The sequence below is a fragment of the Capsicum annuum genome, unplaced genomic scaffold (assembly GCF_002878395.1).
Source record: "Capsicum annuum cultivar UCD-10X-F1 unplaced genomic scaffold, UCD10Xv1.1 ctg2101, whole genome shotgun sequence".
Classification (NCBI taxonomy): domain Eukaryota; kingdom Viridiplantae; phylum Streptophyta; class Magnoliopsida; order Solanales; family Solanaceae; genus Capsicum; species Capsicum annuum.
The window spans coordinates 181,554-192,935 of record NW_025826905.1 but is presented as its reverse complement, the minus strand read 5'-3'; the positions used below and the strand labels follow the sequence as shown (position 1 = coordinate 192,935).

The 11,382-nt window shown below is 32.0% G+C and overlaps 1 protein-coding gene across 1 annotated transcript; it reads left to right on the top strand.

Moving 5' to 3' along the window:
* Positions 1 to 16: 16 nt before the first annotated feature.
* On the top strand, positions 17 to 4,722 carry LOC107842714 (probable LRR receptor-like serine/threonine-protein kinase At5g48740). Its single transcript, XM_047402418.1, has 16 exons — positions 17 to 407; positions 684 to 1,221; positions 1,299 to 1,750; positions 1,848 to 1,965; positions 2,068 to 2,136; positions 2,228 to 2,296; positions 2,385 to 2,480; positions 2,550 to 2,621; positions 2,711 to 2,779; positions 2,867 to 2,881; positions 2,922 to 3,097; positions 3,182 to 3,387; positions 3,510 to 3,594; positions 3,688 to 3,756; positions 4,086 to 4,275; positions 4,360 to 4,722. The coding sequence occupies exons 1-16, from the start codon at positions 326 to 328 to the stop codon at positions 4,550 to 4,552; spliced, it is 2,499 nt and encodes an 832-aa protein (XP_047258374.1). The 5' UTR covers positions 17 to 325; the 3' UTR covers positions 4,553 to 4,722.
* The last annotated feature ends 6,660 nt before the right edge of the window (positions 4,723 to 11,382 follow it).

The following is an 11,382-nucleotide window of genomic DNA, read 5'->3' as shown; positions in this document are numbered from 1 at the left end:
TACTCTAACCCACTCTTAACACCAGTGTAATCATTTGTCCGTGAACACATTTTCAAAGACCGTCAAAATCAAATCTTCTCCTTTACTCAACTCTGTCAACAAAGCAACAGAAAAGGAAAGTAGAAAAGGACTTCTTGTCTCCTCTTTCTTTTCCTACTCACTTCCTCTCTTTTGTTTCTGTGATGCAACTGCTTCATGTCGACAATATTCTCTATTGCCTTCTCCTCAGTCCCTTCAATTCAGTGATTCAGTTCCAGACTTAAGTAGTTTTTGGCAAATTCTTTGGTATTTAAGGCACTTATCTCTAGCATTTTTCTCTTCTTTAATGGAGCTGCATTGGTGTTCCTATTCGTGGACGTTTCTTCTGTCTTCTGTCTTCATCACAGTTGCTTTCTGCTATCCTGAAGGTACGCTATAACCAGAGGCAGATCCAAAATTTTATCCTGATGAGTTCACATATAAAATTCTTTGTATTAAACTCATTCTACTTTCAAAATTACTGCACATATATATCTCTAACTATCACTCATCCATTTTATCTCTTGGTTTTACTACTTCTGTCTTTTCTGGCTTGTGTAAAGTTGAAGTTATGTATGCATGTATGTATGTGCTCAGTAGTCATTCTATTAAAAGAAAATGGATGGTTTGAGGTAGAATCTTGCTTATGTTAGTGAAATGTGCAGGATTCTTGAGCTTGTCTTGTGGTGGAAATACTACCTATGTTGATTCCTCCAACATTACATGGACACCAGATGGTGCCTATATCTCAGTTGGTAACATGACTACTGTTAATTTTCTTGAGGGTTTCTCCTCCTCTACTCTCCCAGTTAGGTTCTTTCCTGATTCTTCAATTAGAAACTGTTATAAGATTCCACTGAAGAATGTGTCATCCCTGGTCCTTGTTAGGACCCAGTTTGTGTATAAGGATTATGACGGACATAATAAGTCACCTGCATTCTCTGTTTCTCTTGGGAGGGCTATTACAACCACTGTCAATCTTACTAATACCGATCCATGGATTGAAGAGTTCATATGGCCAGTTGATAAAGACATTCTATCTTTATGTTTTCACTCTCTTCAAGATGGTGGATTTCCAGTCATTTCATCCCTTGAACTTAGGCCACTTCCTCAAGAAGCTTACAGCAATGCCTTGGGAGATTTTCCTAATAAGTTACTGAGGAAATGTTATCGTATTAATTGTGGTTATAATTGGTCCTTAAGGTCAGAACTCTCACTTGTCTATTATGTTATGTTTTAGTCCTAAGTCTCTGTTTAAATTTTTTTTGTGCTATGTAAAGGTACCCGATTGATCAGTATGATAGAATTTGGGATGCTGATGAGGACTTCAGCCCATTTCATGTGTCTTCTGGTTTTGATATTCAAGCCAATTTCAATATGTCAGTTCTGAAAGAGAGCCCTCCTGCGGCTGTTCTTCAAACAGGAAGAGTTTTGGCACGGTGGAATGATATGACATATAACTTTCCCATTGATCACCAAGGAGATTACCACATTGTTCTCTACTTTGCTGGGATTCTGCCTGTCTCCCCTTCATTCGATGTAATGATAAATGGGGATATTGTTCGATCAAACTACACAGTGAATCGATGGGAAGTCAGCAGTCTGTTCTTTACAATGAAAGGAATTGAGATCTTGAACATCACATTGAAGACTGTCCACTACTATCCATATATCAATGCTCTTGAGGTTTATGAGATCCTAGACATTCCCTTAGAAACTTCTTCAACAACAGGTTCGAATACAGTTACATTGATTATCAAAATATGTGACCTTTGAAGGAGTCCCTTAGAACCAATTGGACCAGCTTTGGTCAATTTTTATTCTTGCAGTTTCAGCCCTCCAGGTTATTCGGCAGTCAACTGGTCTATATCTTGATTGGGAAGATGATCCATGCTCTCCTAAATCATGGGAACACATAGAATGTGAAGGAAATCTGGTAACTTCATTGTATGTCAAAGCTTACCATAGAAGGACATTTTCCTTTCCTTTTCTTTCTCTTGGTCTTATTTTTGTTAAGAGCAAAACATATTAAAGTTAGACTTAATGCAGGGAGCTTTTTGATGTTAACTTGAGGTCAATCAGCCCAACATTTGGTGACCTACTGGATCTCAAATCATTGTAAGACTAGCCATTAATCTTAACAACTTATCACTTAATAGCCACTTTTTCACTTTCTTGACTTACTAACTTGAGGTTCTTCTTGTTGCAGGGACTTGCATAATACTTCACTTGCTGGAGAGATACAAAACATCGGCAGCCTGCAACATCTTAAGATGCTGTAATTAATACTTCATCTGAATTACCAATCTAAGTTATTGTTCTTTGGAAAACATTGTCTAAAATAAGTTGTGTGCTCAACTTTGCAGGAACTTGAGCTTTAATCAGCTTACAGCTTTTGGTTCAGAGTTAGAAGACTTGATAAACCTTCAAGTTTTGTTAGTCTCACTGCTTGCATTCAGACAGTGATTTTCTTCATTGTTACTAGCTAGTCCTGTTCAATAGTCTTTAAAATTAATGTTTTTCTTTTGAAGGGACTTGCATAACAATAGTTTTCAGGGAACAGTACCTGATAGCATTGGAGAACTTAAGGACCTCCACTTACTGTGAGTGAGAATAATATATACTGGTACTTTGAACTATTAAAGTACTTCACCTGACGAATTATTCTAATTTACCTCTCTGCAACATTCAGGAATCTAGAAAACAATAAGCTGCAAGGCCCCCTACCACAATCTTTGAACAGAGGAAGTTTACAAGTCCTGTATGAAATTGAAAACGTCATTGTTTTTTTCCTTTTTTTTGCTTCTCATATCAGTTTCTCAATTTGTATTTCCCCCCCTATTTGCAGATCATCAGGAAATTTGTCTTTCCTTCACTATGTCGTTATGCAATGAGTTCTCAAGAAATCCTACAATTGAGACACCACAAGTCACTGTCTTTGCACCCACAAAACGCAAGCGCCATAATCGATTAGCAGTTATACTTGCAGTTGGAGGAGCTGTATTTGCTCTATTTGGTGTCTTTATATCTGTATTCTTGTACATAAGGCGAAGAAAAACTGGAGATACATATGCATCAAGTATGAAAAAGTTAAAACTTCCCTTTAACAGTTTGGAATATTGATAAATCTACTTCTAAACATGAACTTCTTTTCCAATTATAGGAACTGCAGCAGAAATGAAAAATTGGAATGCTGCAAAAGTATTTTCATACAAAGAAATCAAAGCTGCTACAAACAGCTTTAAAGAGGTCATTGGCCGAGGTAGTTTTGGATCTGTTTATCTTGGGAGGCTTCCTGATGGTAGACAAGTTGCTGTTAAAGTTCGATTTGATAAAACTCAACTTGGTGCTGATTCTTTTATGAATGAGGTTTGTCCCTATAGCCATGCTGGTTCAGTTCCAGTCTACAAAGAAAAAAGAGATGTAAGAGCTTTCTTTATTATCTGTAGGTATCCCTTCTATCATGTATCAGTCATCCAAGTCTTGTGTAGTTAGAAGGATTCTGCCATGAGTCAAAGCAGCAAATTCTAGTTTATGAGTATTTACCTGGAGGATCACTAACTGATAACCTCTATGGTATGTCACTCATGATCTCACTCATATTCTCACTCTAAATCCATCATTCTCTTCTGTCAAGTAGTGTTTTCTAACTCTTAATAGCTCTCCCAGGAGCAATGAGGAAGAAATTGACACTAAGCTGGGTGTGCAGACTGAAAATTGCAGTTGATGCTGCAAAAGGTATGTGTAAAGTGATAATACATGATTATAACTAATGTTCAATTGGAGAACTCCCATGAACAACAATATTTTTATGTCCACAAAACATAAACATCGTTTTGTCTGTACTTTTACCTCATACATTGTGAAAAAAAATTATTACTTGAAAGAGTTTCCGAGTTCATCTCATTTGTGTACCAAAATGCATGGTTTTCTACAACCAAAAGATCCAGATACCCCAGAAGAATGCAGTTGCTTTGTGGATTCTGTTCCTCCCCAGATATTTCATAGTGGTATGATGTAGCATTATGTTTTACATAGTTTTTAATGGTTGATTATTGCTTGTAAAGGTTTGGATTACTTGCACAATGGAAGTGAGCCAAAGATCATACACCGTGATGTGAAGAGCAGCAACATACTTCTAGATGCTGACATGAATGCTAAGGTATCTGATTTTGGCCTTTCTAAGCGAGTAACTCAATCAGATGCAACTCATGTTAGCACTGTTGTCAAAGGCACTGCTGGCTATCTTGACCCCGAGTAAGCTTCAAATCGTTTATTATCCATGTCCAGTTTAATATTTGGTACTTCATATCCTAAACCTCTCTCACTACTTGCCCACAGATACTATTCCACTCAACAGCTCACAGAAAAGAGTGACATATACAGTTTCGGAGTCGTTCTGATTGAACTTATTTGTGGCCGAGGTTCACGTAGCCACTCGGGGTCTCCAGATTCCTTCAATTTAATCCTAAAGATTAAGGGGTTTGACTCATGTGTAGGAGTTGCCCTTAAAGTTTTTCATTTTACACTTTAACCTATCTCATAAAACCCAAGTTGCCCAAGTTCTTCTTCTTCTTCTTCTTTCCTTTTTTTCCTTTTCTTCTTGTTGTTCTTCTCTCGCTATTGTTGTTGTTGCTAGTGCTTCATTGTAATGACCCTTCATGTCATTTTTCATATTTTTGCTTTTCGCCATCAGAGCCTTTACATAGTTGCCTCAAGTCATTATGACTTGCTAGAGATGACTGGTAGTTCGTTTATTTTTTAGAGTTAATTCTTTGTTTAGATGTCTTCTCTGGTTCCAAATGGACACCAGACGAAAACATCAATAAAAAGATCTCGTATGCAAATTTTGGTTGCGCCAACAGCTCCGAAATATCGATTTTAGGTTAGGTGGACCTTTGGTTCGGGTCCCGAGGCACTCGAACTCATTTCGACCTATTGGTCAGAAAGTTAAGAAAATATAATATGTTTAGCAAGTGTTTAGCTATCAGTTACGTTGGTTCCTTTTATCTGCACTTAACCGTTATAACTCAGTTGTATAAAGAGAGCTTGCAACAGTATAATGAAAAATACATTTACTCGATTCTTTTTGTTATTTCTCTGTCTTTCTATTGGATATTTTGTAACATATGCTTCTCAAATAATTCGATCGACTACAATTGTTGTTAAAGGTATTTTTCAAACAGTACTTTCGATTAAAAGTATTTTTGAAATCAATCAAAAATTTTTAAGCTTTACTAAACAGGCTCAAGCTTTAGTGGTGATGAGAAACAACTTTATTGAGCTGTTTTAGAGTTCTTTTTCACCGTTGATTGAGCTGTAAAATATTCATGGGCCAGGATAATCAATGATTAGCTTTATATTAAATTTGTGCTTTTTAGTCCTTTGATATGTATTGACTAATTATGCTTCTTAGTCCATGAGATATTAATTTTCCTTGATGAAGAAGACAACAACATAGAGATTGATTTAAAAGCTAAGCTATTGAATATATAAAGATGGGAAAGGCAAAAAGCCTAAAGACAATCATATATGCTGGAATTCCAAGCATCAAGCATCCTATGCATTATGGATATAAATAGGAAAAAGTTGAAATAGCAAGTTCAAAAAGGAGGAAGAAAAATGATTGAGCAACAGTTTATTAATTCCCAACACTTCAGTCAAGAATATATAATAAAAAACTCTTTTCCCGATATATAACGTAAACTATGCTATACAAATTACAGTACTGGCCGGAGATGAAATCATGATAATTTTCAAGGCAAATAACCGTAAATATTAATCCATACCAAATATTTGCACCTAACTAAAATAATTAATTTAAGAATAAACAAACCAAAGTAAAAATGCATATTACGTGACCATGGTTAAGTGTTAAAAAGGTATATAAAACAATAAATATCTAACATTTATTTATTTGATATAAATGTTGTAAGTTTTTGTTGTAAATAATATTGTTAACTCAAAAATTAACATCGGCCAGAGTCCAATAGATTAAAATAAAAAATTTAAAACATTCCAATACATTAGGAGCATGTTTGATCAATTTCTTTACCAATACAGTCGAACTTTGCTATAGTGATAACTACTATAACTATATATGTATATTTATGTTTTATGTTAAATTTCATTTAGTTTTTATTAATAAAAATATATAAAAAATTAATTTAATTAATTTTTATACCAAAAAAAATATATTTATTAATCAATTTAATTAAAAAAAATAAGAATAAGAATATAAAAAAAATCAAACACAAGTAGCAATTACACTAAAAAATTAAAATAATGTTATAAATATATTACCATATATAGTGAATGTCTACTTTACCATATATAGTGAATGTCTATTTTACCATTTATAGTGAATGTTTATTTATGGATAAGTTAGAAACCCCAAGGTTAGTTTTTTCCTATAAATAAAAGGGGATTTTCTTCATTGTAATTGACTCCATCAAGAGAATCATCATGAGAAATAAAGTAGTCTCCTCTCTTCTCTCTCTACTCTTATTCTTCTCTATTTTATATTTCATAACATGTTATCAGCATGAGACTCTGTCAAACAAGGTGAGATTATAAATCTAAAGGTAATTTCAAGGTTATTAATTTCTTATGTTATTTGTCTTTCGCTACTAATGATATAATTATTATTGGATTTGAGAAAAAATAATTGATTTGAAATCACTTATGCTTTAAATTTGTTTATGAAGAACAATATTATTAAAATATATGATGATAAATTTAAATCTCATCTCATTAAGAGGGTAAGACATTGGGTTAAATGTTCCAATACACAATGATGATAAGGTGTTGAGTTCAATTCTCACCGAGTTATGACTAAGACGTCTTTATATGGATAATAAGTGGAGTTTGAATCTCAATGCACCACATTAATGATATTATGATGGCTAAGGAAAAAATAATATGTATTTAATAAAAAATCATGAAACTTGTTCGATGAATATGCTCTATTCCATGAAGTGAATGTGGTAGCAATATATGATAAGTCTGAAAGATACAATTTGCTCCATTCTTGAAGTGAATATTTGAAAGATATGTATATGCCTCGATGTGCTCCTGAAGTAGCAATATCATGAAAGAGGTTATAAGCTATAAGAATTTGATAGTCTTAAGGCACGATTATATTCTATTCTTGGAGAATGAAAAGTTTATTAATGCAAACGTGTACTTGATTGTGATGGTATCACAACTCACCTCCGAAAGAGGTTGAATAATTGAGAATAGTTATTTTGAAATCTACTTCTAAAGTAGAAAATCTAAAATTTATTCATGTAATAGTAAATCTGAAATTTACTAAAGTAAAAGGTGCATGTCATAGTAACTTAGAGTTTGCTAGAATAAAAGTTCATCAAATCGACATGAACGATTGCGACATTTCAAAGATATGCATACTGAGTATTTAACATATATTGAAGTATTAGAAAATTCTTCATTACTTTTAATGTTGCTTGCTCTTATGATAAGTTGGTTGGACCAACTAATGTTGGGATTGAATCCCTTAAAATCTGAAAACTATAAAAAGTGAATATGACCCGTTCACCTATCATGTGATATGTTGAAAAAGATGCATCAATAAGATGATCACATGTATATTTATTCCCAACTTGTAGTTTGACATTCATAAAGTTATTTGCTCAATAAATTTGAGATAAAAGCATAATTTTCAGATTGTATAAGAAAAACAATTCATCTTGATGATGATAGTTTGACATTGAATGTCTTTGATAAATAGCTAAAACATTGTTAATGAGAACAAAGCTTTATGTGTTGGTCTGAAATATGATATGCTGCATACAATATCACTTGTATGCATTAGACCAATAAATTATGATTATTTCTTCCCTCTCAATTGGTTCAAGGTCAGAAACCAACTATTTCATCTAATAGTTTTGATGTGCGGTATAAGATTAATGAACATACCATGATGTACAAGGATGGATTCCTCAAAGAAAATGAAGGATGTATGTTAGTTTTCCTAACATAAGGAGGAAATTATAAGCAGCTAAGAAATATGTGAAGAATTATTATCAGATCCTCATTCAAAAAATAATTCAAGTCAAATGTTGAAAACCATCTCATATTTAAGCTGCAAGTGCTCCTATTTTGTGTCTATAAAGGACAAATTCTATGCATGTGTGAAGCGTAGTAGACCAATCGATTTCAAATGAAATAATCTTTGAAAAGGATAAGGAGCAAATAATCATAATAAGAAGGTAATATGCTCTTGAAGAGCCTACGACATAACACTTCATAAAACCTTATGAGAGGTTTAGGTACCTGAAAATAATGAAATGATGAGATCTCAAAATGTTATATTAAATTGTCAACAGATACAAAATAATATATCATCAATATCTTTGATACAATATTAATGCAATATTGTGAAAGATTGTGCGGTTCTGAATTCTACATTCATTTAAGTTGTCACTTGACAAAATTTACATGAGAACTTTTAAGGATTCAAAATGTTTGAAGCATATAAGAGTTTCTGAAAAACTTATTTATAATCCTTATACTGTATAATTTTATAGCTGGAAAAATTTTAGAACTCTTAGAGAGTTTTCAAAATCAATAGATTATTTGCTGAAATGAGAAGTATACCAAATTTGAATTGATCCTGAAGTACCATAGCTTAGTACAATTGATGTACTAATATATCTTGCGAATAATACAAGGCTTGATGTAGACTTTTCAGTTAATTTGTTAGCAAGGTATAGTTCTTCTCCTACTAGGAGACACTGTAATGAGATCAAACTTATATTACTGTATCTAAAAGGAACTATCGATATGAGCTTAGTTTTGCAGTCTTGATCTTGTTAGTTATGCTAATTTTGGGTACTTATCTAACCTACATAAAGCTCAGTCTTAAACATGCAATTTGTTTACATGATTGGATACTGCCATATCTTGGAGATATATAAAGCAGTCTATCTAACACTTGATCGAATCATGCTGAGATAATAGCTATTCATGAAGCAAGCCGAGAATATGTATGGTTGAGGTTCATGATACATCTCATTTGAGAAATATATGATTTGAAATGTGACAATGTACGCAGAATGTTATACAGAGATAATGCAACATGCATAGCACATCTTAATGGAGGATTCATAAAAGGAGATAGAACGAAGCACACTTCATCAAAGTTTTCTATACACATGAGTTACAAAAGAATGGTGATGTTAATGTGCAACAGATTTGTTCAAGTGACAATATAGATGATTTATTCACCAAGTCTCCTCAAATTGCAACTTTCAAGAAGATGATGCGTAAGATCGGGATGCAAAGGTTCAAGGATGTTCTCATTAGGGGGAGTTAATACGCGTTGTACTCTTTTTTCTTATGAGGTTTTGTCCCACTGGGTTTTTCTTGTAAGGTTTTTAATGAGGCAGCTTATATGCATATTGTTAGATATGTGTACTCTTTTTCCTTCACTAGATTTTTTTTTTCACTGAGTTTTTTCTAGTAAGATTTTAACGAGGCACATTATCTATCAATTAGATATTCAAGGGGGAATGTTATAAATATATTACCATATATAGTGAATGTCTACTTTACCATGTATAGTGAATGTCTATTTATGAAAAAGTTAGAAACCCCAAGGTTAATTTTTTCCTCTAAATAAAGGGGTTTTCCTTTATTTTAATTGACTCTATCAAGAGAATCCCTCAAGAGAAATAATAATTACTCTCTCTTTTCTCTCTATTTTTCTTGTTCTTATTTTATGTTTTATAACAAATAAGCAATTATACTGACGAGTTTTGTATTAATTAGTTCTTCTCATTTACGCTGAGAAGAGGGCGTTTGGGGGCAACGGTTACCATCGAGTAGTACTAACAAGCAGCAGAAACTAATCATCTTTGGAGTGCATGACACGAGAGGAACTCAGAATCAAAATAAGTCAAAATATGAATAAAGTGACCAAAATAAATCATCTTTTTAATAAGTTATCAAAATAGACTAAACATAATAAATTATACGTTTTATCCCTTTTTTAACGATAAAGTAATAGAGATGTACAGTGAAAACAATATTTATAAATTGTAAGAAATTCTTATGTTTTATAATTTTTTTTGTAAAACACAATAAATTATTACGTTTTATATAAAGTTTTGTAAAACTACAATCTACACAAAAATTCAAAAAAGGAACAGTGAATTGTCAAATCAATAAATTTTTGTTAAATCAATACACCTATCAACCGGTCTCCATCGCTTTATACATTTATTTTTCTCTCTTAAATTCTTTAAACCGTATAAAAGTATAAAGAATTCTTTGTTGGAAGATTTTTTAGGACTCCACCAACTAACATAATTTAATTATTTAATTATATCATATCATAACAACTGTCACAATGAATGAATTTAAGGCTTTGTTTATCTATATAGTAATTGTAATTTATTTTTAAGTACCCGCAATAATATTTTAATTAAATTGATTTTGATAGTATAAAATTATTTACGCTATTAGTATATATAATGTAAATTAAAATAAAGTGTCATACCTTCTAAACAATTTTATTACACTATAACATGGATAATGGGATCTACAATAAATTTTTTCATTCGAACTATTTATACACAATAAATAATTAGAATCAATCTCATTATACACATTAATGTGGATAATGAGGTCTACAGAAAAGTAAAATTAAGAAATTCTTACAAAACTCATAGGCATAACTTAGAAAACTGTTTATAATTTTTATAACCCTTTTTACATAAAAGGTTTTCCTCGTAGTTACAGATGTGATGACCGCTGTAAATAAGATTAACTTTGTTTTTTTTTTTAAATCAAAGACGCGTAGTTCTATTTGCTAAAATAAAAAAATTCTTACGTTTTATAAATTTTATGTAAAATGTAAGAATTTATTATGTGTAGAATTTATTATGTTTTACCAATTTTTTTTTTTTAAAGAAAAGCAGTGTATCATCAAAACAACTTTATCTCAACTTTAATCAAATCGTGCAATTGTATTAAAAAGTTACAATTTATGTAAATTTTATTAAACTTCTGAAGGAATTAATGAATTATTTAAACTTCTATTCAGTGTCTCGTGGAGGAAAGCATTCATTCCTATTAAATCATCTCCTTATATTTCCTTAATTACCATATCAAGAAGGGAAAATACATACAAGGTAGTAAGTGACGAAAAAATTTTCATTGAAGGAGGTAGTTAACCACTTAAATTATTCCCAGATAAGTCCCTCCAAAATAAGAACACGGAGGAAAAAATATAAACAACACTAAGAAAAATAGTTTATATAAATCAGTTAGGTAAAATTGGTAAAGCTAAGGTGTGTGGGTAAAGGGATGGGGATCGTTTAGGTGAGATTATTTATATAA